Source organism: Vanessa tameamea, chromosome 6, assembly GCF_037043105.1.
Source record: "Vanessa tameamea isolate UH-Manoa-2023 chromosome 6, ilVanTame1 primary haplotype, whole genome shotgun sequence".
NCBI classification, from domain to species: Eukaryota; Metazoa; Arthropoda; class Insecta; order Lepidoptera; family Nymphalidae; genus Vanessa; species Vanessa tameamea.
Window position 1 is genome coordinate 6,678,173 of NC_087314.1, and position 22,087 is coordinate 6,700,259.

At 34.2% G+C, this 22,087-nt stretch overlaps 3 protein-coding genes across 4 annotated transcripts; 2 read left to right on the forward strand and 1 right to left on the reverse strand.

Moving 5' to 3' along the window:
* Positions 1 to 573: 573 nt before the first annotated feature.
* LOC113393237 (prothoracicotropic hormone-like) lies at positions 574 to 2,659 on the forward strand. Its single transcript, XM_064215166.1, has 4 exons — positions 574 to 1,175; positions 1,910 to 1,954; positions 2,021 to 2,131; positions 2,447 to 2,659. The coding sequence occupies exons 1-4, from the start codon at positions 927 to 929 to the stop codon at positions 2,582 to 2,584; spliced, it is 543 nt and encodes a 180-aa protein (XP_064071236.1). The 5' UTR covers positions 574 to 926; the 3' UTR covers positions 2,585 to 2,659.
* A 536-nt stretch (positions 2,660 to 3,195) lies between these two features.
* Positions 3,196 to 8,559, reverse strand: LOC113393413 (zinc finger protein 287-like). Its single transcript, XM_026630284.2, has 9 exons — positions 8,240 to 8,559; positions 7,777 to 7,868; positions 7,320 to 7,611; positions 6,539 to 6,764; positions 6,070 to 6,324; positions 5,672 to 5,819; positions 5,495 to 5,561; positions 5,089 to 5,232; positions 3,196 to 4,144 (listed from the first exon to the last, which is right to left on the reverse strand). The coding sequence occupies exons 1-9, from the start codon at positions 8,372 to 8,374 to the stop codon at positions 3,908 to 3,910; spliced, it is 1,596 nt and encodes a 531-aa protein (XP_026486069.1). The 5' UTR covers positions 8,375 to 8,559; the 3' UTR covers positions 3,196 to 3,907.
* Positions 8,560 to 9,008: 449 nt separating this feature from the next.
* Positions 9,009 to 21,980, forward strand: LOC113393310 (rapamycin-insensitive companion of mTOR). 2 transcript variants are annotated; one of them, XM_064215253.1, is made up of 24 exons: positions 9,009 to 9,217; positions 9,365 to 9,641; positions 9,746 to 9,877; positions 10,190 to 10,422; positions 10,545 to 10,767; positions 11,723 to 11,876; positions 12,062 to 12,166; positions 12,247 to 12,372; positions 12,456 to 13,124; positions 13,200 to 13,388; positions 13,467 to 13,675; positions 13,766 to 14,156; positions 14,247 to 14,470; positions 14,728 to 14,914; positions 15,062 to 15,326; positions 15,408 to 15,960; positions 16,229 to 16,347; positions 16,774 to 16,864; positions 17,322 to 17,471; positions 17,991 to 18,143; positions 18,318 to 18,451; positions 19,196 to 19,366; positions 19,598 to 19,701; positions 19,863 to 21,980. In XM_064215253.1, the coding sequence occupies exons 1-24, from the start codon at positions 9,181 to 9,183 to the stop codon at positions 20,103 to 20,105; spliced, it is 5,139 nt and encodes a 1,712-aa protein (XP_064071323.1). In that variant the 5' UTR covers positions 9,009 to 9,180; the 3' UTR covers positions 20,106 to 21,980. The 2 variants fall into 2 exon arrangements, with proteins under 2 accessions (XP_064071323.1, XP_064071324.1); XM_064215254.1 differs by having other exon boundaries at positions 11,723 to 11,870.
* The last annotated feature ends 107 nt before the right edge of the window (positions 21,981 to 22,087 follow it).

Sequence of the window (22,087 nt, forward strand, 5' to 3'; positions counted from 1 at the left end):
ATTTTATTATAACTTTTTTTATTTGTCTTTGTTTTTATAGGACTATGTTTTCAAATTAAGAAAACTACATAATTATACATTTATTACAAGCAAAATCATTGACAGACATTGTCCTGCTAAACCACGTATCATATACATACTTGCTTAAAACCTTCTCAGATACGCGCTGTGCCTTCGACTTCGACTTATGACAATAAGTTTTATGTAAATGGTTTAGTAGTTTTTTCGGGTAAGGATACAAAACAAAAACGTCTCCTTATTTATTGAAATAGATGATTTATATAACAAAAGTTATAGATATATCTCATGTATTCATAATAAATATCATAAACACACTCTATATATATTTGGTAACTTGTAGTCTTCTGACTACAGCTGCACGTTCCCGCAGTTAGAGGCACTTATGTAGATATCTATAGCAAATTCTGAGCACGAGAAAAACTTGAAAGATAAAATCTCTCTTAAGTAAACCCAACAATATCAAGAAACAATAGCATATCGAGACAATGAAATGGTATCATTTAATACCTTTACTAAAATGCCAGTATCAATTACGATCAAGTTATTCGACACTAATGGACCTATTCAAACACCTTTCAATCAAATCATGGTATATAAAGTAGAGAAAATGAAATCTATGATCATTCCTGTAACAGCAGCAGCCAAGATATTTATAATCATGGTAGGGTTTACCCGTTTCTCATGACTTTTTTCATATTTGCTTTAACAATTAGTGTGAATTCGTAGTTTTCGTTAAAAACCCAAAAAAAATAAATAAATATTGTTTTGTTGGTTTAAAATTAAACGGATATTTGCAGATAAGATTATCACTTCTGCTGTTTCAAACATGTGCCGCGGCTCTGATCACTATACAACTATCAATTCCAACAAATGCTTTCAAAAAAACATCCAATATTGATGAGTTTATGGTTCAAAATCAGAGAACCCGTATGAGACAAAACTATGTTCTACAAAGAGCTTTAAACAATGACATGGACGATGCTGAATTAGGAGTAACATATGTCACTGAGCCTTTCGCCCCTAATGCTAATACTGAAGAATTACCAGCATTTATAGTAGACTACGCCAATATGATAAGAAACGATATTATTTTATTAGACAATTCCGTCGAAACAAGGACCAGGAGAGGAAATATTAAAAGGGAGCAATATGGTGTAAGTATAAAACTTAAACTTTATTTGTTATCGAGATTGTATAGCTACGAAACAAATACAGACCTAGGTACATCACTATAATTTTCAAATACGCTTTGGTTAATGTTTGGCCTAGCTGTTGACTCATAAATAAACACTGTTTTGTATAATAAATTGTCAAACAAACTGTACTGGATACATATTTCTTGACAATAAAGAACAAATATAGCGCGGATGACACCAACACATTTCTACGAACTTGAGGCGTTTCTGCTAATTTTAGCGGTTCGTTCAAAAGTTCGTGCGTGTTTGTAAAAAATACACGAATTGTATTAACTAATTGTCATTTATAAAATAGTCTAAGAATAGTATATTGCGAATTTGTTACAAAACACTTCTGTGGTTTAGAATTAATATACTTACGTCCTGTAGTCTGTAGGTAGGTAGATTATTTACAAAAAACAAACAAACAACAGAACGACGGGTAACAGAATTAGGCAGAAAATTATGGACAACTATAAAAGCGTAATTTTCTCCATAAAATAATAGCGCGACATACAATCATGACAACCGTTGCATTAGATACATTCATACGAGCAGAAAAATTCTAAACATTGTCTTCCGTCTTCAGCCTCACTATAATAGTCGGAAAGAAATTGTTTTTGGCATTACTAATAATTTTAAATTTAGAATACAACCGGTAAAAGTGAAATAGAAAATAGTTTTAATATAAATAAATTACATGTTTATTTCAGCAAGGAGATGGAAAAGATATACCTTGTAGTTGTGAAGAGGAAACCGTAAGTACCTACATTAAAACCGAAATATATTAATATGTGTTATTTTAACGGTTTAATAATTTTTAGAAGAAACCAATAATTTTGGGTGACGATTATTTTCCTCGCTCCATCGAAACCAGAATCTGCAATAAAAGCATGTGCCCCTCACCTTATGGTTGCCACAAACGTGTTCATAACGTAAGTATTTAAAATGTATACTGATTTGTGAAAAGTTGTATATGGTGCTATTAAAAAATTATAAATAATTGAATTTATATGTCTATGAAATTTTCGAATTAAGTATTCCCCAACGCTCTCTCAAATAGATTTCAAAAATTTACAACATATTATACTAATAACCGTTTCCATTATGAAGTACTTTGTATCATAATGCATAATAAACAAAAACTTGACACATGTAAAAATTAATTAATTCATTCATAAACTTATTGTTTCCTCAAGCCCTATTAATATATTGTTGAAATAAAATGAAAATAATATTGCTTTTTACAGATAACTGTATTAAAAAGAAAGCGAAATACTGACGAGGAATCTCAAGATGAACTACCCGACGATCTCATGAAGAGATGGGTCGCCGTGAAAAAACTCGTAACTGTCGGATGTATGTGCATTAGAGACTACACTGACTAAAATAACAATTGACAATCTCTAACGATTAGATTATGGAAGATCACGTTCTAAAAGATCATGCAGAATGTGAATCATTATATAAGTATTACGATTATACAGTTTAATAAAACGATTAAAATTAAAACATGTCATAAAAAAATATTTTTTTACCATATGATTTTGTACAAATATGAAAAATGTATTGACTTAAAATTGATCTCTTTTTAGCTATAATGACTATAAATTGAACCGTTTTGTGCAAAACTGTACCAATACACAAGGGCACTAATAAAAGTAAACTACTAAGAAAAACAATTTTATAAAATAAAAATATGATATGAAATATATTTTCAATACTAAACAAATTGACACTATTTGTTTAGTATTGATATTTATTATGGTTTTTCTTTTTTAAATCTTAACAATTTTTATTTGTGTTCTGTGGGTTGGTACATTTGCACAACATGGTCCTTTCGTTATTACATAATTTGTTTTGTTAGAAACAATAGGATTATTATATTAATTAACGTAGAATGTTGTTGCATTTGTTTAAGACGAAGTAATTTGTTATATATGTGTGAGCTGAAAATAGTATTTAAATATGCATTGTTATGTAAAAAATAATAAAAACATTTATTTAAACAGTTTATTCACTTTTAAAAAATATTTATAACTAATCAAAACTTTCATAAGTAAATCATAGTATTTAGGTTTTAAAATGAAAAAAAAATTGACTTCTCATATTTTAAAACACAACCTTTTCAACGCCTTAAACTAATAATTATGTACATCTTGTATGAAATATGGTCAAAATTATATACAAAGAATAATAATAATGGGAGGCAGTATCATATTGACGAATTTATTGTTTCCTAAGTTATTTTATAGAAGCCCTAAAATATATTTTTGAGTGTTTCAGTATTTTCTCAGCTTCTCTTTAACAATTGGATACACACTGATAACCAAGTAAATTATTGAAACTTCTTATGTTAATCCTATTCATTTGTCTTTGACTTAGGATTGCGCATAATTTCAGCTCAATTCTTTCTTATAAAATTGCTAAACTATAAAAATATATTTAACTACACTTTTAGTATCGGATTAAAACATGTTCTTAAATGGAAGTTTCAACATCACAGAAATATAGGTCACAATTTTCTGGTAGACTACATATTTATTTAAATAAAAAAATATGATATCCTTCTCATGTGCGACGAACGAGGACAACTCTCGGCACATCAATATTTTTTCACAAAACTCGTCGATCAGCCGACGGATCGGTATATCACGCGACCGACGAACTATGTAGAACAATTCAACACACGCCGACGCACACTGGACACGCTACACACTGTAGTCCGTCGTGTGGTGCACGGTCTCGTGCGCGGCCGGCGTGGGCACGTCCCCCAGCTGCGGCATGATGTGCGCGATGGCCTCGCGCGCCTCGTTCAGCATGCCCATCTCCCGTCTCAGCACTTCGTCGGTCACGGTGTGGATCGACTTGAATTTCAGGTTGATGCCGTGGACTTTGAACACATGGTTGTTCAGGTTCACCTTGTAACTGAACGCCACGCTGCAGACCTGGAAATGCCCAATTTCATTCATGTTTCGGAAATTGTATTCGAAGTAGATTTAATTACGTTAATCATTGACACAACAAACAAAGGCAACAATCGCAATATTTAAATGGTATACAATTATAAAACGATATAAAATAAATGGAGATACTACATTTTTTGAAAATTATACGAACTGTGAACAAATAATATTTAGCAAATCGTCAACTCACTATAATTATTAATGTATGTGGGTCAAAAATCATAGAAGAAAAACACTTGCGATCGTGGAATGTTCTGTAGTCATTTTTAAGCCCTACCATTGTCTAGTACATTATTTTAATGTATAATTAGCTTATAAGTTTACGAAGCCAAATTTTAGCATTTGTAAGAAAAAATTAGAAATTATAAATACAAACCTTACTCGTCAACTGCATCAAAATTCGTTGATTGGTTTAAAAGAAGATAGCAGAGATACAGACAGCAACAAGCAACTTTGTATTATAGTATTTATAGATGACTTATGTACAATTCAATTTAATATACTGATACTATATACTCTATTCCAACCATAAGAGGGGAAAAGCCAGATAAATATTTGACAGAAAATTGACGCAACATATGATATTCACTATGGATTTGCGAAAAAATAGCATTTTAAACGACGAAACTTTTATCGGAGTTTTGGAAGTAAAATTCAAGTGGATTTGTTTATCTTTTTCCTACTTCCATTGGAATAGGCTATATGCGAATGCGTAAAGCTTATAAAAGCTCTCGACAGATATTCGTTTCATTTATGAAATTCTTTATATGACCAATATTTAGCCATGGTGATAAAGGCCAACACTACGCACATGCCACAAGTACGCACCTAATCATCACTTTAATAATCCATGATGGCAAACAAAACAATCTTGTGTGGTTAATGAACTCATACGACCTCTTAATATCATTAGTACTCAGACTCACTTGGCAGGAGTAAGGGCGTTCGCCGGTGTGCATACGCTCGTGATTCTGCAGTTGGTGCTTCGCATTGAAAGACATGGTGCAGGTCGCGCACTTGAATGGTTTGTATCCAGCGTGAATACGAAGATGACGGTTCAGATCACAACGCTGGAAATATAAATATATTTTACAATATAATAGAAACAAATACAAGCTTATGAATAAAAGATACAGATCATAATTGAATCAATATAATAGAAGACATTACTTTGTATCTAAAAATTTACTGACTTAATAAATTAAAAATTTATTTACATTGCATAAGTGTGAATATTTATTTAAACATGAAATTATTATGATGATTTTTGTACTAATATTAAATCAAGCTTATATTTTACTTACCAATAAAAATAACAAAACATATACTTACTGCAATAAATTTTTTGGAACACAAATTGCATTGAAATGGTCTCTCTCCTTTATGAATCAGGTTATGTCTAAAAAAAAAGCAATAATTTATAGTAGGTTATTGTCTGAACTGAACTAAATCACTGTTACCATATAATGTATTAGATAATAGGTATTTTATCAAATATGTTTTAATTACCTCACTAGTGATTTCTGTGTGTAGAACCCTGCACCACAAATTTCACAAATATGGTCTTTAATTCCAGTATGCTGTTTAAGGTGAACTAATAAATTACTTTTTTGTACAAAGGATCGTGGGCAATCGGAGCAAGTGTACTTCTTTTTTTCTGAAAGAATTGCCATTAAATATCAATAAAAACTATAACAAAACCTTTGAACTGTAATAATATTGCAATCAATTATTATATAAAATTTAGGTGAAAGTAACAAGAATGATAAAAAAATTAAAAAATAAAGGTATATTCTAAAAAAAATATGTAAAACGTAAATTTAAATTATTTTTTAAATTTTTGTTTACGTAATACGTAAATTTAATTTAATTTATTAAATAAAAAGATAATACTATAGTCCGCATACCTTCATGAGTTGCTATATGATTGCCAAGAGTATATGTCAGTATACCACAGACTGGACATACAAGCTTTTCTCTTTCTTTTGAAATGGGCTTTGTATTTTTCACCCTTCTTATAGAAATATCTCGTCTTATAATCCTACTATCAGACTTTCCTGAAGTTCTGGCTTTGTAATTTGGATGAATTTTTAATAATGTAGCATCTTTTGGTCGCTTCAAGAGTATTGGTGGTCCTTTTGCACCATTTTTCATTATTGGATCTGTAAAAAACAAGGCAATATTTCAGTAAGGCTCTATGCAAAAATAAAAAAAGTATTATTTAATTTACCATTAGCTATATATTGATATAAAATTAAATATATAGTTTTCATCTGTTGTATATGTTATCAGACCACTTATATAGTATAATTATTAATTTAAAATAGTTAAAAAAACAGGTAAATAGTAATATAAGATCCCATTAAAAAAACTTACAACAAGTAATAGTAGTAGATTTCTTTTCATCGCCACCTGAAGAATCATCATGATCATGTTTAAATTGTCTAACAACTCTTACTTTTTTTACAACTGGTTTTTTAGCCTTAAACACCTTAATTTCTGACAACTTTGGCTTTTTAAATTTACTCTTGGGCTTCTCTGAAGGCGGGACATAATCATCATCATCATCGTCTTGATATATGTCATCATCTAAATATTCAGCCTAGAATAAACATGTATAAAAGTAATAGTTATTAATATGTTCAAATATTTTATAGTACTGCCTTTGGTTATAAATGTACAAAATATTATTGTATTACAAAGTTATACATTATAACTATATATATATATATATATAATGATTAAGCAAATATAGCATGGGAGAGAGGTATGCTAATGATAAAAAAATCATATCATATGTTAATAAAAAATGTGTTTATTATAATCAAATATTTGGTACTCCATCAGTTTATTAATTAATTTTAAATTAAACATAATATATATTAATGGGCAACTTATACATTGAATATAATTTCTCAAAAGTATTCAATTTAGTGATAATTGTTCACAAATTATAATTTAAGAACCACTTTTAATAATTCAATAAATATAAAAAATAATGTTAATAATAAAAATTCTTCGTTATAAACCATTATTAGTATTATTAACCATTTATTAGGTATTATTATAGGTATTTGTTATTACTTTAATAAAAATTTTGAATAAAAAAACATTAAATATATGAAAAAGTCAACAATCCTTACACAAACTAACTTACATCAATATTGAAAGTCTGTGAATTTTCGCGAGATATATTAAAGCCATTTCCGGATTCCACTTTTCTTATAACTGTATCTGCTATAACAATATCTTTACCATCAATAGTTTCAACTTTCACCACTTCATTAGGATTATCGAGGACATCTATTTCCATTTCCCATTTTGGTTCATTTTTAATGGTTAAAGGTCCAATTTCACTTTTTATATCAGTAAAAGAATCAAATGCAATTTTTTTAGTTGGCACATTTCTACTCGCTTTTGCAATAAATTTTCTTAATTCACGATCAGACCTTTAATAAAATTAAATTCATTTATTCACAATACATTGAAATTTATAGAAATAAATATTTAAATAATACAGTAAATTTTTACTGTGATATAAATTAGCTCATTTTACTTTACTTAAAAGTTATTGATTATGATTTATATGCAATATCAATAAATCCAAAACTTACCTCTCTGCAACGTTTTTGAGAAGGAAAGCCTTTTCCAGAGATGTACAACATTTGTTGCATATTTTCTCAGGTAAGCCATCATTTGAGGAAACCTAACAATATAATAAAATATTATGTATTTATTTTCAATTCAAAACAAACCGATAATTATGTAGCAATAAATTAGAATATTAAATTATTAATTAAATTAAAAAAAAAAATTGTATTTGTTTTGGATTTTATTTAACAATTAAAAATTTGCACCTTATTAAGAAAACCTTAATCATGTGATTGTGGTCAAATTTTATTCGAAAACAATACAGGGATATAACAACTTCGCAGTTTAGTATTCTCTATATGAAAGCAACCACGAATGAACGAAAAAAACCACGATACTAATTTGTATTAGCAGAATTTTATGAAGTATAGTGATGCCGGTAATACATTTGCTACCTCTGAGCATTAAATATACACAAACGCTAACCTTAACGTCTGCTATTGCTGTAAGCATTTCTGCATAATTCCCAGAAAGCTTATATTTAAATAATGGACACAAGGGTCTCTTGTTCGATAAACATATTCGACAGGATGACAAATTAATGCTGTTAGGTTCTATCATTTTGAAAATAAAAACTTCTCAGGTTAAAGTGATGAACAAAATCCGTAACTTTATCAGAGACACACAGTGAATCTATTTGATGTCGATTAAAACCCAACACAGATATTTGATTTCGACATATTTTATTCTGAGCCCAACTCTACTGAAAGTCTTTAGGGATGTTTGACGTTTCACAGCGTTTGACAATTGGTAGACACTCAATGGGTTGTAATGTTACGATTTACGAGTCAGCATTTGTGTATTCAAACCATAGCCATTGGTATAAAAAAAAAAATTATTCGATACCATTGGTTATCGATATAAATGTTAGTAAAGTTCGGAAATATACAGGCCAAATGCCTTTAATTAAATTAATAATTATTTTGATTTTTTGCCTGGGATATCGTTTGTTGTGTTTTTTTGAATGTCAAATAAATTATATTTGCAGAGGATAAAGTATTTATAAAAAGAGGTCAAAGATCACCTTATCGCTTATAGGAAATGTTCTGCAAAATAATAAATAGTTGTGTAGTAGGAAAGTACGAAAAATAAAATTATTGTTAAAAAGACTTTTATCCAGAGCCGTTAAATAATTTAATAGAAAATTTGTGACAACCAGAACTCAGAAGGATGACAACCACAGATTATTGATAAATACTAGTGTCAAATTTACAATGCGTCTCATGATAACAGGAATAAAAAACGCATTTTTTATCTGAGTCTCAATTCTTTATAATAGAATTTAGAAAATATAGATGGTTCTTTTAAATATTCTCAACTTATTTACGTTTCGTAAATATTAAACTTGTGCCGTGAAAAATGTTATAATGGCCACTTTTGAAAATAGGTTGAGTCGTAGAAAAGGTAAATATTTTTTATTGGTTTTCATTCTGTTTATAGCATAGGCGTACCTAGTGTATTAAAATACTAATGATAAATATTTCCTTAATTGGTATACAGTACAAAACAGTGAAGTGTATAATTTTATATGAAGAATCAATAATATTGCAGGTAAACATGGTGGCAATACGTATAGGTTAGACACTAAAAATAAAACACCTGAAGAGAATATAACAGAAATAATACAAGGTCTGTACTCAAAGAAATCGTTTCACAATGATACATCACCCACAAACAAAAATTTGCCTTCAGACTTTAGACTGGGCAGGCTAACACAGAAAAGTAGTTCTGACAGTTATAGGTGGTCCTATCTAGACGCATTAGTCACCTTACTTAATAAGGAAGACAGAAGTAAACTCGGATTTACTTCTGATGAGTTGATGACATGGTAAGTGAAAACATTCTACTTAGATCTTGTGAATTATATAGTGATCAAAAAGTTGTGTAATATAGAATATATCAGCTGACTAATGTTTTGTATTTCTATTTCAGCATCCGAATAAGTCTTGTTGATGAATCTATGGTCATTAGAGCTGCTGCACTGAGAGTATTACGATATTTAATTAAAACAGAAAGTGATGTTGCTACCTTTAATACTTTGAAACTGCCATATCTAGTTATCAGGTATTTTTAATGTTATTTTAACTGTTTTGTAATTAATTAATTTTACACATTATTAATTAATTTTGATCTGCTTGCTGAGATAATTTTAAATATTTTTTTTGGTTGTGGATTGTTTGCTGTTTGTATAGTGTAGTAATATTATGTTATATAAACTTATATATTTCCTTTAACAACTAGTAAGTTGAACTTTAGTGATAACAATAATAAAAGAGAACAGAGCAATATCATGAAATAAATATATATATATATTTTTAATGGCTTTGAAGAATTAAAATTAATACTAAGTCATTTATTGTATGATTTATTTGGTAGATCTATGGATTTAATGCTTCACAATGAAGAGGAACGTGCACAAGCATTAAAAGTAGTGAGACGTGTCATTGCTGTAGTTGGTGCTATTGAACAAGGCCAAAGGCGCTACCGTGCAGCATACATAGACCAGGGTCTGTTACGTTGTCTAGCAGCTGTTGCTCGAGCAGGTAGCGCTGGAGATGGAAGTAGCAACAGATTATCAAGACCTGCTATTGCGACTCTAGCTGAAATATGTAGGTCCATTACATAATTCTACTTGATATATTTAGTTTGTAAGCAATTTGGCAAGTTTGGTTTGAATTTTTAATATGTTTATTAAAGAAGGTCCAACATTTAAGATATTTTGTTTTTACAGGTGTTTTAAATCCAGATCTGTTTATATCATGTGGAGGAGTAACTGCAGTAACAAGACAACTTGCAGAATGTGCTACACCACGTATGGCAGAGGCTTTATGTGGTGTACTTTTGCATACACTCAATGATCCAAAGTCACGAAGTGCTGCTAGAATCGATCTAACATGTCTCAATTCACCCTACTGTGATTTTCAATATAAACCAGCAGGAACTGATACCAGCAGGTGAATACTTAGGTGTTATTATCATAATCTTCATAATTTCATAAGGTCAAGGCAAAATTACTAATCAAATTAAACTGGAATTGTTGTATGAGGTTAATAGTTAATTAGATTAATGACTTAAAAAGAAAAACTCAACTAACTAATTAAAAGAAAAAAGAAAGCATGATAAATAAAAATTAAGATAAAACAGATTAAAATATTTAGAATGATTTGTAATATATACATACTGTTATGTCAAAAAACTAAATGCCTGTAATGGAGAATGTTGGCTTAAATGAGAGCCAGTGTTCCGCTGACTCACAGTATAGTAGCAAACTCAACATAAATACCAGGTATACTACTTCACCTGCCATTGAGAAATGGAGGTTCACTATTCACATAGAGGCTTCCTTTGAGCGTGCCAAGTAGTCGAAAGGCATAAAAATTGACTTTTAAAACATGATTGCAGCATGTCTGCCATTTTGATATCTTAAAATATGTAAGAAATAATATAGATAAATTTAATGACAGACTTATTCCAGTTCCCACTATACCTTATATAATTTCAAAGCTACTTTAATTTTATACAAATTTGCGTTATTTCGGCAAAGGTTAAATTTTTATATAACATTTATATTATTATTATTATATACATACATTTACAAAAGCAGACATATAGGGTGGTTCTGACATGTAGGCAGACCACATAATAGTTTCTTAGCTGTGCTATATATATATATATATATTTGCTACTAAACTGTAAGTCTGCGAACACTGGCTCTTAGACTATATGTGTTTTATTTAAACTTAAAAGTCGATCTAGTTGTACCTCCCTATTTTTACTACAATATTTAAAAATAATTATGTAGAATATGTTTTGCCGAGAGTGTTTGAAGGGTTCCATTTATATTTATATTGTAGTCATTAATGACAAAAGCTTTTTGTTGTATTTTATTATAAGTTTGCGTGACCGTAGAGACGAGCGCGAGATGCGTTTCACGTGCAGCCGGCTGGCGCTACTATGCGTGCTGCGCAGCTGGCCCGGCCTGCTGCACTTCTGCCATCCGCGCAGCGCGGGCGGGCTGCGCGCTCTGGTGGCCGCGCTCTACCTGCCGCGGCTTGAGGTCCGAGTGAGTAACTTTACCTCGTGTTCTGCTCTGTCGATTGGTTTGTGGGTCCTTACTGTATAATCCGTAAAGTTTTTTTACGACGGAATGCTTTTGGTTTATTTCATATTTGTTACAAAAACAAGTTTGATCTCGTTATCGGGCTATTGAAGTAATAATTATTTAGTACAAAAATTGTATTTTTTTAGAAAGCAATATTGGATTTACTGTATGAATTAGTTGGACTGCCACAACCAGATTGGACTGATGAAATTTCTGTAGCATTGGATGCCGTGGACCCGTCTGATTTTCAAGTAAGTTTTTTTTTATCATTGATTATTGTTTTTAAATGTTGTTTTATTTTTGCGTTAAATGGTAAAAATATTTTTTATAGGATTCTTGGCGATTGAATGAAGGATTTGTGGCAGCCGAAGGTACTGCCATTTTACCGCACCTCGGTGCTACCGGCCCTGACATAATCGAAAATCATCTCGCACTGTTACTACAATGCTTTTTAGAGGTCGGCCTACTTTCGACACCTTAGTTCGTAATGATGATGACTAAAATATGATTAGGTTTAAAATGCTATTATTTCCTTTTCAGGCTGGTCTCCTAGACGGGTTGGCCGAAGTGATAGTGACGAGCGACACATTCATATCGGTCCGAGCGACCGTGCTCCTCGGTCAACTGTTGCATTTGATACACCTCTTCCTACCCCCTCAAATATGCAGCATAACTCCGGCGCTGCCGTCGCTTATCTCGCAGGCGTCGGCCGGCAAGCCGCAGGCGTTGGCGGCAGTGGCCGCCCTGTGCCGACTGCACGCCACGCTCGAGGCGCGGCCCGCCAGCAACAGCCTGTTCCTCGACCACATCGTGCAGTACTGCAGCGGCGCCTTCCGGACCAAGGTGGAAGACTTCTCGAAGAGCCGGAAGGAGAGAGACAACGCCGACATGGCCAAACCGAAATGCAACCGGGACTCATCGCACGACGAAAACGGCGAGTATCAGAACGAATCGGACATCGAGACGGAGCCCAAGCAGCGGCACAGCGTGGGCTCGCGCGCCGACGTGGCCGCGCGCAACGTGAGCGCGCTCGTCAAGAGCAAGAGCGTCAGCTCGCGCACCACGGCCGCCGTCAGCAAGGTCACCAAGTCGGCCAAATTCTTCAGCCTCTTCGAGCGCGACTGTGACAGCCTTCTCAGGTCTTCGTTCGTGATGCAGAACAAGGATGGTAATACCTGGAATTGGGAAGTGATACGAACTATATTAAAGGTGAGGGTCGGATTGTTTGTGATCGTGTCGTGCGATGTGTTTTGACGTTTTATTAATTCGAAATTATATTTTTAGGAAACCGATGGCACGCCGTTATTAAATTTGAGTGATAGTGGACATAAAGCATGGGCCAGTCGCATAATAAACTATTTAAAACCATCTTCGAATAAATACTCTCATACTGATCTATCCACAATTGGTAATGGACATTCCGCCACTCGCGCTGGTTGTCAATTAATTAGAAAGCTACTGTGTCACAATGATGTGAGCGATATTGTTTTTACCTAAAACTTTTAATGTAGACAAAAATATGTATCTAAAGCAGAGATAAATTATTTTTAGGCTGATTCACAAAGACTATTGGAAGACCTATTTAACGACGTCAGTCGACAGATTGAGGCGATTGAAACTGGTCGTAAGGCCCACGAGTGCCTCTTCAGTCCACAACACATGTGCAACACTATGTGTCAGATGTACTTTTTGTTCATAGGACAACTGTGTCATTCTCATACCGGACTGAGACTTTTTAAGAAGACGAGACTTTATGAAAAGTCAGTATTAGTGATGCCTTGTATTTAAATATTCCTTTCTTAATTTTATTTATCATGACAAAAATATTATTATTTTAATTTTATTTTCAGTCTCCTTGAATTGTCAATAAAAACTCATCATAGTTGTTACGTTAAATTAGTGATATCGAGCTTAGATTACACATTGGATTCGAGTCCAAGAGATATTCTTGCCAAAACACTAACATGCAATATATTAGCGTCGAGATTGTACGCCACACAGTTCCTAAATGTACTCCTACGAGCCTCGCGAAAATCGAGAGATTTAGTCAGAAAAAAATCGAAGTTAAAAAAGAATATTGTACAGGAGCAATGGAAGTTCACTTCTAGAGATGAAACAGATACGAACGGGCTAGATATGGATACTTGGATTCTGCAAATGTTAGTCGGACAAATCAAAGACGAATCTAAAACAGTCGTGAAATGCGCTCTGACCATCTTAGAAGAAGCCTATAGTGTACCAGTAAGTTTTATCAACATGATTTGTATAAATACTATTCTAAATTTACTTCTGGAAGAGTAACTATACAATGGCCTTTTTTGTTGTATTCAGATCTTCTTCGAGAAATTAATGACAATGAAGGATTCCCTCGGGCAGAACTGTCGGCTGGATAGAACCGCCGAACCTTCCTCGTTAGATTTCTCAGCTGTAGGCGACAGGGGCTACCTCCTGTGGCTGGGACTCGAAGTGGCCGCCGCCGCGCAAAATACTGACGCATATTCTATCGCTTTCGTCAAAAAACATCTCGATTTTTGGAACAAGTCATACAATTATAGGTATTTATACTATACATTTGGTATTCGACTAGATTAAAGCTTACAGATATTTAAAAAAATTGGGTTGGAAATTAATTAATTATATAATCCATACTCAAGAGTAGCTACTTTGTTTCCTGCGAGTTCTCGTCGGTAGAATCTATATTCCAAAACCCCCGCCGTTTTGTATATGTAAAATTTTGTAAAACGGCGACGTATAAGTGATTCCAGGAGCCTACTGTAATAAATTATAAATAGTCGGTGTCGACTGCGAGCAGATACGTGCGGCTGGTGGAGGCGGGCGTGCACGAGGCGCTGGCGCTGTCGGAGGGCGGGCGCCGGCCGCGCGCGGCGCGCCGCACGGCCCGCCCGCCGCCGCACGTGCTGGGCGCGCTGGCCGCGCTCGCCGCGCTGGCGCCCGCCGCCGGCGCGCTGCTGGCTGCCTGCCTGCCGCACCACTACAGGGTGCGTCAATCACAATCCGTTCATTGGAAATTATCGTATCCTCAAAAAAGAGTAAAACAAATAAAAATAAAAACTCGCCTTCCACTCGAGATAATCTCATCGAGTGAATCGATTTTTTATTCTTTCTATTTTCTTTTTTCCTAATAGATTCTGCAGAAGAAGAAATGCGTCACCGAACAGGAAATTGTCGATCTCAAAGCGTCTCTGTGGGCAGTCGGAAATACGGCGGTGACACCGCAGGGCTTGCAGCAACTGATGAATTTGAGTAACGGATTTCTGGAAGACGCGGTTCCTGTGCACATCGTGCGGCTGGCCAAGTACAGCCCCGTGTACTCAGTGCGAGCGACCGCCTTCTACGTCCTCGCACTAATTGGTAGCACCTACGATGGCGCAAATCTGCTTGCTGATTTAGGTAATACGCTTATTTTCTTTAGAATTTCCTTCGATAAAAAAATAAATATTGATTCATGAATGCTTTTTTTCCCAAATGTAGGTTGGTTCTGCGTCAGACATACTAGACACGACCAATTCCCCGTTATTCCGGATGAAAACTTCGTCCAGATGATGGATCTTCAGGATAATGGTCACGCTTTTATCACTTCGCCCGACCGACGATTCTTTGACATCGATTTGAGTGAACACTCCGATCACACCGATCAAAGTACAGCGGAAAGCTTACATTCCGAGATAACGAAGTTAAATCGAACCATCGGGTCGATATCTACCGAGCAAGACAAGGACCAAGATGTGGTAGATCCTAAAATAAATATTTTCGAGCGCCGCGATGCCGATAAAAGGAAGTCGCACACGCTTCCAACGCAAGGATCAAGCTCACACGAACGTTCGCTAACCGAGTCTCGAACTGTAGATATTCTGAGAGACTGTTCGAGTTACGAACGCGGTCCTTACAGATTGCACATGGAAAATAAATATACAAGGAATTACTCACTGGATCACTCGCATGAAGGCCGAGAGAGACACACCAGTGAATCAAGTACTAGTGGAGTGAGCAGTTGCGATTCGTTCCTCGGGAAGTATGTTATCCCGTAAGTATAGGATTCGTCGCTGACTACAACTCGATCGATATATACACTTTGCTTTAGAGTTCACAATTAAAAACTTGTACTTCAATTTACACCCTTATTACTCTCAAATACACAACTTCAATTTTTTTTCGCTATACACATTATATAATAAAAAGAAACAGTAACGATAGCTTGTTCGAAATTGATACGCATCTAGAACTGATTGAAAATACACCTCTTGACATATGCAAATAAGACACCCATTAAAGCCTACGCGATCTGCCCGCAGCGAGCGCGTGCCCAAGCTGAGCCCCATCCCCAGCTCGTCCAGCCTGCACGGCGCGCGCAGCGGCGGCGCCACGCAGCGCGCGCGCCCGCCCGACGTGCGCCGCCGCACCTCCACCTCTAGTGAGTCCTATGTTTATACACAGTGGCGTGGTACACGCTCACCGTATACGCTTTCTCTGTCTGGTCTTATTTTTTTCAAGGGAATGCGGGCAATACAAGAGACAGCATAACCGATACACATAATTAATTTCTAATTTTTTTTTGGTAAATAACTGTAACTCGAATGTCGTTTTTGTAATGGGTATGTTCTCATGGTACCAACACATCGTACCAAAGGAGCTCTGAAGTAATCATCAATTAACATTGAGAATCCTAATTATTATTTATTAAACCAATATTATCTGCATCAAAAAAAAATAATTCAAGCTTTTAAAAAACAAACAACCTTTTATTTTTCGGTGTACGTGATTATAAGCTTTTATTATATAATAATGTTATTCTCTCGTCGGACTCCTTAAATTTGTTCTAATTAATGGATGATTTCAGGTTTTACAACACCTGATGTTGCCAGTTCACCTCCTACTCAGATGGACTTGAGAGGATATGCCACACTGCAAACTCTTAATAAACACAGAAGGTACTTTCTTTATTAGATTATTGCTATTCATATTATACTTAATCTTTTAATATTATATTATTAATGTCGCATATTATCAAGCTAATTCACTTAAAGTTTAATATTCTTCTTATTAAAATAAAACATGTAAACATAAAACAATTGGTATAGTTATATATTTCTGTCTATGCTTATATACTAAAAATACTGCGTTCATGATACAAATTTTATTTAACGTGTATCAGGGTAATCCCCCATTTAAGACAGAATGCTGTTGTCTGACGTGTTATGGAAAAACATTTGTATAATATTTTTTTACCAGTAAAGTCAAATCACTTATATAAATAAGATAAGGTATAAACCAATAATAATTATTGGTATTGTAATAATTATTCTTTGTGTATTTTTTATATTAACTAATTGTTGAAAATAATGTAACGAATATTAATATTCATAGTGAACTTTCATCACTAAATAGGCCGCATCATGTGTCAGAAAGTGACGCAATGAGCTCCAGCGATGTCGATGTTTTGAGCTGGTTGCCCTACGACTCCAATCAACGTGCGAAGCCATTTTCCTCGCTTCGAGATAGAGCAAAGTCTATTCGTGAGAGGATGACTAAACTAAGGTATCGTTGGTATCACAAACAGTGCAATAATACTGCTAAATTCTCCCCAAAAACTTATATGTTTCAAGTAAATACAGATAAAAAAATGTACCATTTAAAGAAACAATTTATTTGTGTGAATATATAAAAAAAACCCTGACACTAATAAAAGAAAGTATAGCTTGAAACTATGGAACAGTTTCGAATCTTGACCAATGAGGTGTTTACTTATTTAAACTGTTTAAAGTGATATACCTACTAACCAATACGCTACTCCACTGCGAGTCGCTGAATACATTCACATTTTGAGAATTTAATTCGACATACGGAAGGATTACGAGCTTTTTCTTAACGCGCCGACTTATGTATGACGTGACGACATGAATTATATACTTACATAAACTAAGCACATGAAAACTCAGCTTCACAGAATTTAAAACCGCTATCGACGCTCGAGTTCCTCACAAATCTTTCTCGGCTATTCTAACAAACGAAATCGTAAGGTCGACTTCTTTCGTAACAAACGAACTCGTCCCGCAGCCTGCTGGAGTACGACTGGAAGCCGCTGTGGGCGGGCGAGGGCGCGGCGCGCGCGGCGGCGCCCAGCGCGCCCCCCCGCCCCGCGCCCGCCGCGCGCGCGCTCTACTACATGGGCATCTGCCTGCCCGCCAACCTGCTCGACCTCTTCCCCTTGTGAGTACCCTCATGCGAGGCGTGATCCGTTCTCATTTTTGTAGTGCTTTTATGCTGACTCTACCTAAATATTTACTAGACGAAACATGTTTAGGTTGTTTTACATAACATAACTAGATGCTTACGACCAATATTATATCCTAACACATTTATAATGGTTAATTTTATACCTAGCGACAACGAAGAAAAAGAAGCAGATGGTGACGAGGATCAATGTGGAAATAGAGTGACGTCCTATTTAGGAGAATTTACGACTTTGGACAATCGATCACGCACGCCTGATAGCCATAACTTTAGCTTTCATAAGAGTGAGTATTGTTATGATTTAAATTTAAATCATCATCAATAGATTTCAGCTAGAATATTATATTTACCATCAATGTATGAATGACATACTATTATTGTAAAGAGGTAACGGATTCGCGCAATATAATAAAGTAAGGCGTTTAACATAGAATATTCTTAATGTGAGTTTCTAGACGGACTAAGACAATGTTTCTACTTTGCATGTTCATTGAGGTATGACGAACGATGTCAATGTGATCTGCTAAAAACAAAGATACACGGAACTGTTATATTAATAGTATAAATGTTTAGAAGATATTCTGAATATCTGCATGACTAGTTTTATTTATATCACATTTTTGTTTAAAATAAAGTGAAAATAATAATCGAGAGCTTAAGCTCAAAGTCAACTTGTCACACAGTATTGGTTATAAATTATACATTATAGGATTATTTATATTATATCAATTATATTATAGGATATATTATATATTATAGAATATAAAATGACCTTTTATTTATTTTACAATAACTTGGATTATTGTCAAAGATATTTGAATAAACAAAAACCACTAAAAATATGTAAGGTATTTTTATCAACATATTACGAATGATATGCTTGATTAAATAGTGATTTTATTATTATTGTGACTAACATAAAGTTTATATTTAAAAAGAAGTCAGCGTAAACAGTTAATATTACCCTGCCGTCGCGGCGGATAGATATTCGATACCTATAATAATACTTCCACTGCCTCTGTCGATAGGCGCGGCCGCGCGTACGGCGACGCCGGGCGTGGGCGGCGCGGCCGAGCGCGCGGCGGCGCGGGAGGGCGGCGACGCGGGCCCGGCGTGGCGCCACGCGGCGGCGCACTGCCTCGCCTGCGTGCGCACGCGCCCGCCCTCCTCGCACGAGCTCCGGGAGGCCTTCTTCGCCGGTACCGTGCTTTACTATTTTACATCTGTATTCAACTTGTAGTTACTGATAAAGTCATTGTATTATTATATCTTTTAAACTTTTAGAATCTTATGGCTCGTTTGATTTTATTAATATCGATATAGCTCAATATCGATTTTATATTCGATTATATAATTAGTTAATTTTAGTTTTTTAGACATGCAAATGTCACATTTCAATAAGTCTGTATTTATACTGACCGCGCCCACAGAGCCGACGTACGCTGAGGCGCGCGTGTCGAGCGAGGCGGGCAGTCCGCAGGCGCAGCTGCTTCGCCACGTGCTCTTTATGTCTAACCCCATACACCTGAAGCAGGTCAGTTACGTTCATTGGATAAATTATCCGACTCTCTTTCAAAAGTGCCAAGTTTTATAAATGTACATTGTTTATGTCTGATGCGTACAATATATAGACAAAAATATTTATCTTATTGATCTGAACGTAGTTACTTACTGTTTGCTTTTAAATATTTTCAGGCACGTTCTGCGTTGCTGTCTCTCAAGCAAAGACACCCTGATGTGTTTCGTAGCCCTTGCGTGTACTCCGACGTGTGCGCTCTTCTGTCAAGGGACACGTACATGCTGTACTCGCGTAGAATTTTACAAGAACTTTTCCTAGACACGAACTTCGACTGCTTCTTCGATGAGCCAGCTGCTATACTTTCGCGGCGCAACAATATAACCTCTACTTTACCACCGACTGTTGAAATGAAGCAATAGTATTCATTATTTATCATTTCTCTTACAAACCATCGTCAGCAGCAACAATATAATGTCGTAAAAATGTTGAATTATTTATTATGAGATTGTACGAGTAAGGTTTCTATTGTTAATAATTAATAATAATCATATCTCTTAGAAATTTATGATCGAAAATCGAACCTTAATTTTTCGGTTCGTGGCTGACTGTATGATTAATTAAATTGACTACGCGAAGTTGCTTAACACGGTGAGGCCTTTATCTTGAAAGTTAATTTGTGGGGTTAGTATTATTCATTTAAAACGTATTCTTTATTCTGAATTATTTACAATATATAAATATTAGAACACCGAAAATTCAGAAAAAGAGTGAATTAAAAAACAAGAATATATCGAATACAATAAAATGATAAACCGAGAGTTACTTTCGTAAGAAATATGAAATTCTTAAATATTTAAATGTATTTATTTGCCAGAATCTCAGCTTTGTTATTATTCTGATATATTGCTTTATTTGTAATAGACTTAATAATATATTGCCAAATAACTAATGATTGCCAGAAATATGTTGTTCTTAATACTTTTAAGAGAATATTGAACAAACCCTTTGTATATAAACTTCCGACTTTTAATCACGGCATTGATAAATAATAACAGTCCATTACTGAGCATATATATTAACAAATAGCATTAAAATTATTAACATTAATTATCAACATTCCCAAAATTATTATTGTATTTCTCGAAGTATACTTATATAGATGTAGGATAATAATAGTCTAGATCCACATATGAATATTCACGAATCCCTATTCAAAAGACACGTCGTAGTTGAGAAATAGGGTAACGAGCATAAATATCTAAATATAAAAAAAAATTAAAATAGACTATAAAATGTATTTGAAGCTTTTGAAAAATCGGTTTAATGTAATTATTTTGCTGTTCCACTCAAACAGGACAGGCAAAGAGTGTAATCATTAATTTGTTATTAACATAGGTAGCATATTCCAGTGCCAGAAAGAGATAGATAAACGAAAATTACACTTACATATTCGATTTGTTAATAGTCTTGCTATATAATCCTTTACTTTTAATACAACACTATTCCACTTAACTATTTATATCTAATTTAGCTTTCCTTCCAAAGTTCCGATGACAACTCCACCGACATTCATCGAATCCATAACGCATACCATACATTATTTTAGACCGATGACGGCATGTCAATTCAAGGTCAAATTTGTTTATTTGTCTTTACTCCTGCCATTGGAGTGGCCTCTAGTGTCCCTTTCCCATATGACTACCTCGTGTTTTAGATATAAACTATGTGTGTATAATATGGATAGCTGCTCGTAATATTTTATTTTAAATAATGGAGTTTATTTGCCTGACACGTTGCGTTCGGAGTTCGTGTGCGTTCATTTGAATGTAAATTGAACAAACAAATTCGTTTGCTCTACCAATTACCACACAAACAAGTGTAGCTAGTAGTATTTTGTTCCTGGGAGTACATATATACATATGTAGCACCCCTATTTATATTTAATTAAGAGGTTCTGTATATTTATTATAAAAAGAAACGTGTGGAATGTAGATGCAGGTATTCGTTTAATAATTGATTTTCTATTGTATAAAGTTTGTGTGATTATTATTCATGTTATTCTCCATTCTGTAGATATGCAAAGCCTATAACAAAAATTGTCAATTAAATGTTCGATCGCTAAGAGAATGCGTGACAAGTCCCTGATCGGATGGACGACGTAACTTTGAAGTGTCGAAGAACTCACTATAACAATATTATCATCCTTTATTTGTCCTACTAACGAATAATACCATTAAAAGTTATTGGTTTCACCTGTTAATATTGTTTAGGGTGTGCTTCTTACGAATTTCCAATCAATGTAATCATCAATCCGGTAAATAATGTTTATAATTTATGTCAATGTCGTTATATCAACTTTTGAAATGGTTATTTGAACTGGATTTTTGTATTGTATCACTAG

Excerpts from the sequence above, each read along its gene's own strand:
- LOC113393413 (XM_026630284.2), bottom strand. The coding sequence starts at position 8,374 with ATGATAGAACCTAACAGCATTAATTTGTCATCCTGTCGAATATGTTTA. Across the intron at positions 7,869-8,239 it reads CAGCAATAGCAGACGTTAAG|GTTTCCTCAAATGATGGCTT; the intron begins GTTAGCGTTTGT and ends TTATATTGTTAG. Across the intron at positions 7,612-7,776 it reads CTCAAAAACGTTGCAGAGAG|GTCTGATCGTGAATTAAGAA; the intron begins GTAAGTTTTGGA and ends ATTTTATTAAAG.
- LOC113393237 (XM_064215166.1), top strand. The coding sequence starts at position 927 with ATGGTTCAAAATCAGAGAACCCGTATGAGACAAAACTATGTTCTACAA. Across the intron at positions 1,176-1,909 it reads TTAAAAGGGAGCAATATGGT|CAAGGAGATGGAAAAGATAT; the intron begins GTAAGTATAAAA and ends TGTTTATTTCAG. Across the intron at positions 2,132-2,446 it reads GCCACAAACGTGTTCATAAC|ATAACTGTATTAAAAAGAAA; the intron begins GTAAGTATTTAA and ends TGCTTTTTACAG.
- LOC113393310 (XM_064215253.1), top strand. The coding sequence starts at position 9,181 with ATGGCCACTTTTGAAAATAGGTTGAGTCGTAGAAAAG. Across the intron at positions 14,915-15,061 it reads GCCTGCCGCACCACTACAGG|ATTCTGCAGAAGAAGAAATG; the intron begins GTGCGTCAATCA and ends TTTTCCTAATAG. Across the intron at positions 18,144-18,317 it reads CTGCTCGACCTCTTCCCCTT|CGACAACGAAGAAAAAGAAG; the intron begins GTGAGTACCCTC and ends TTTTATACCTAG.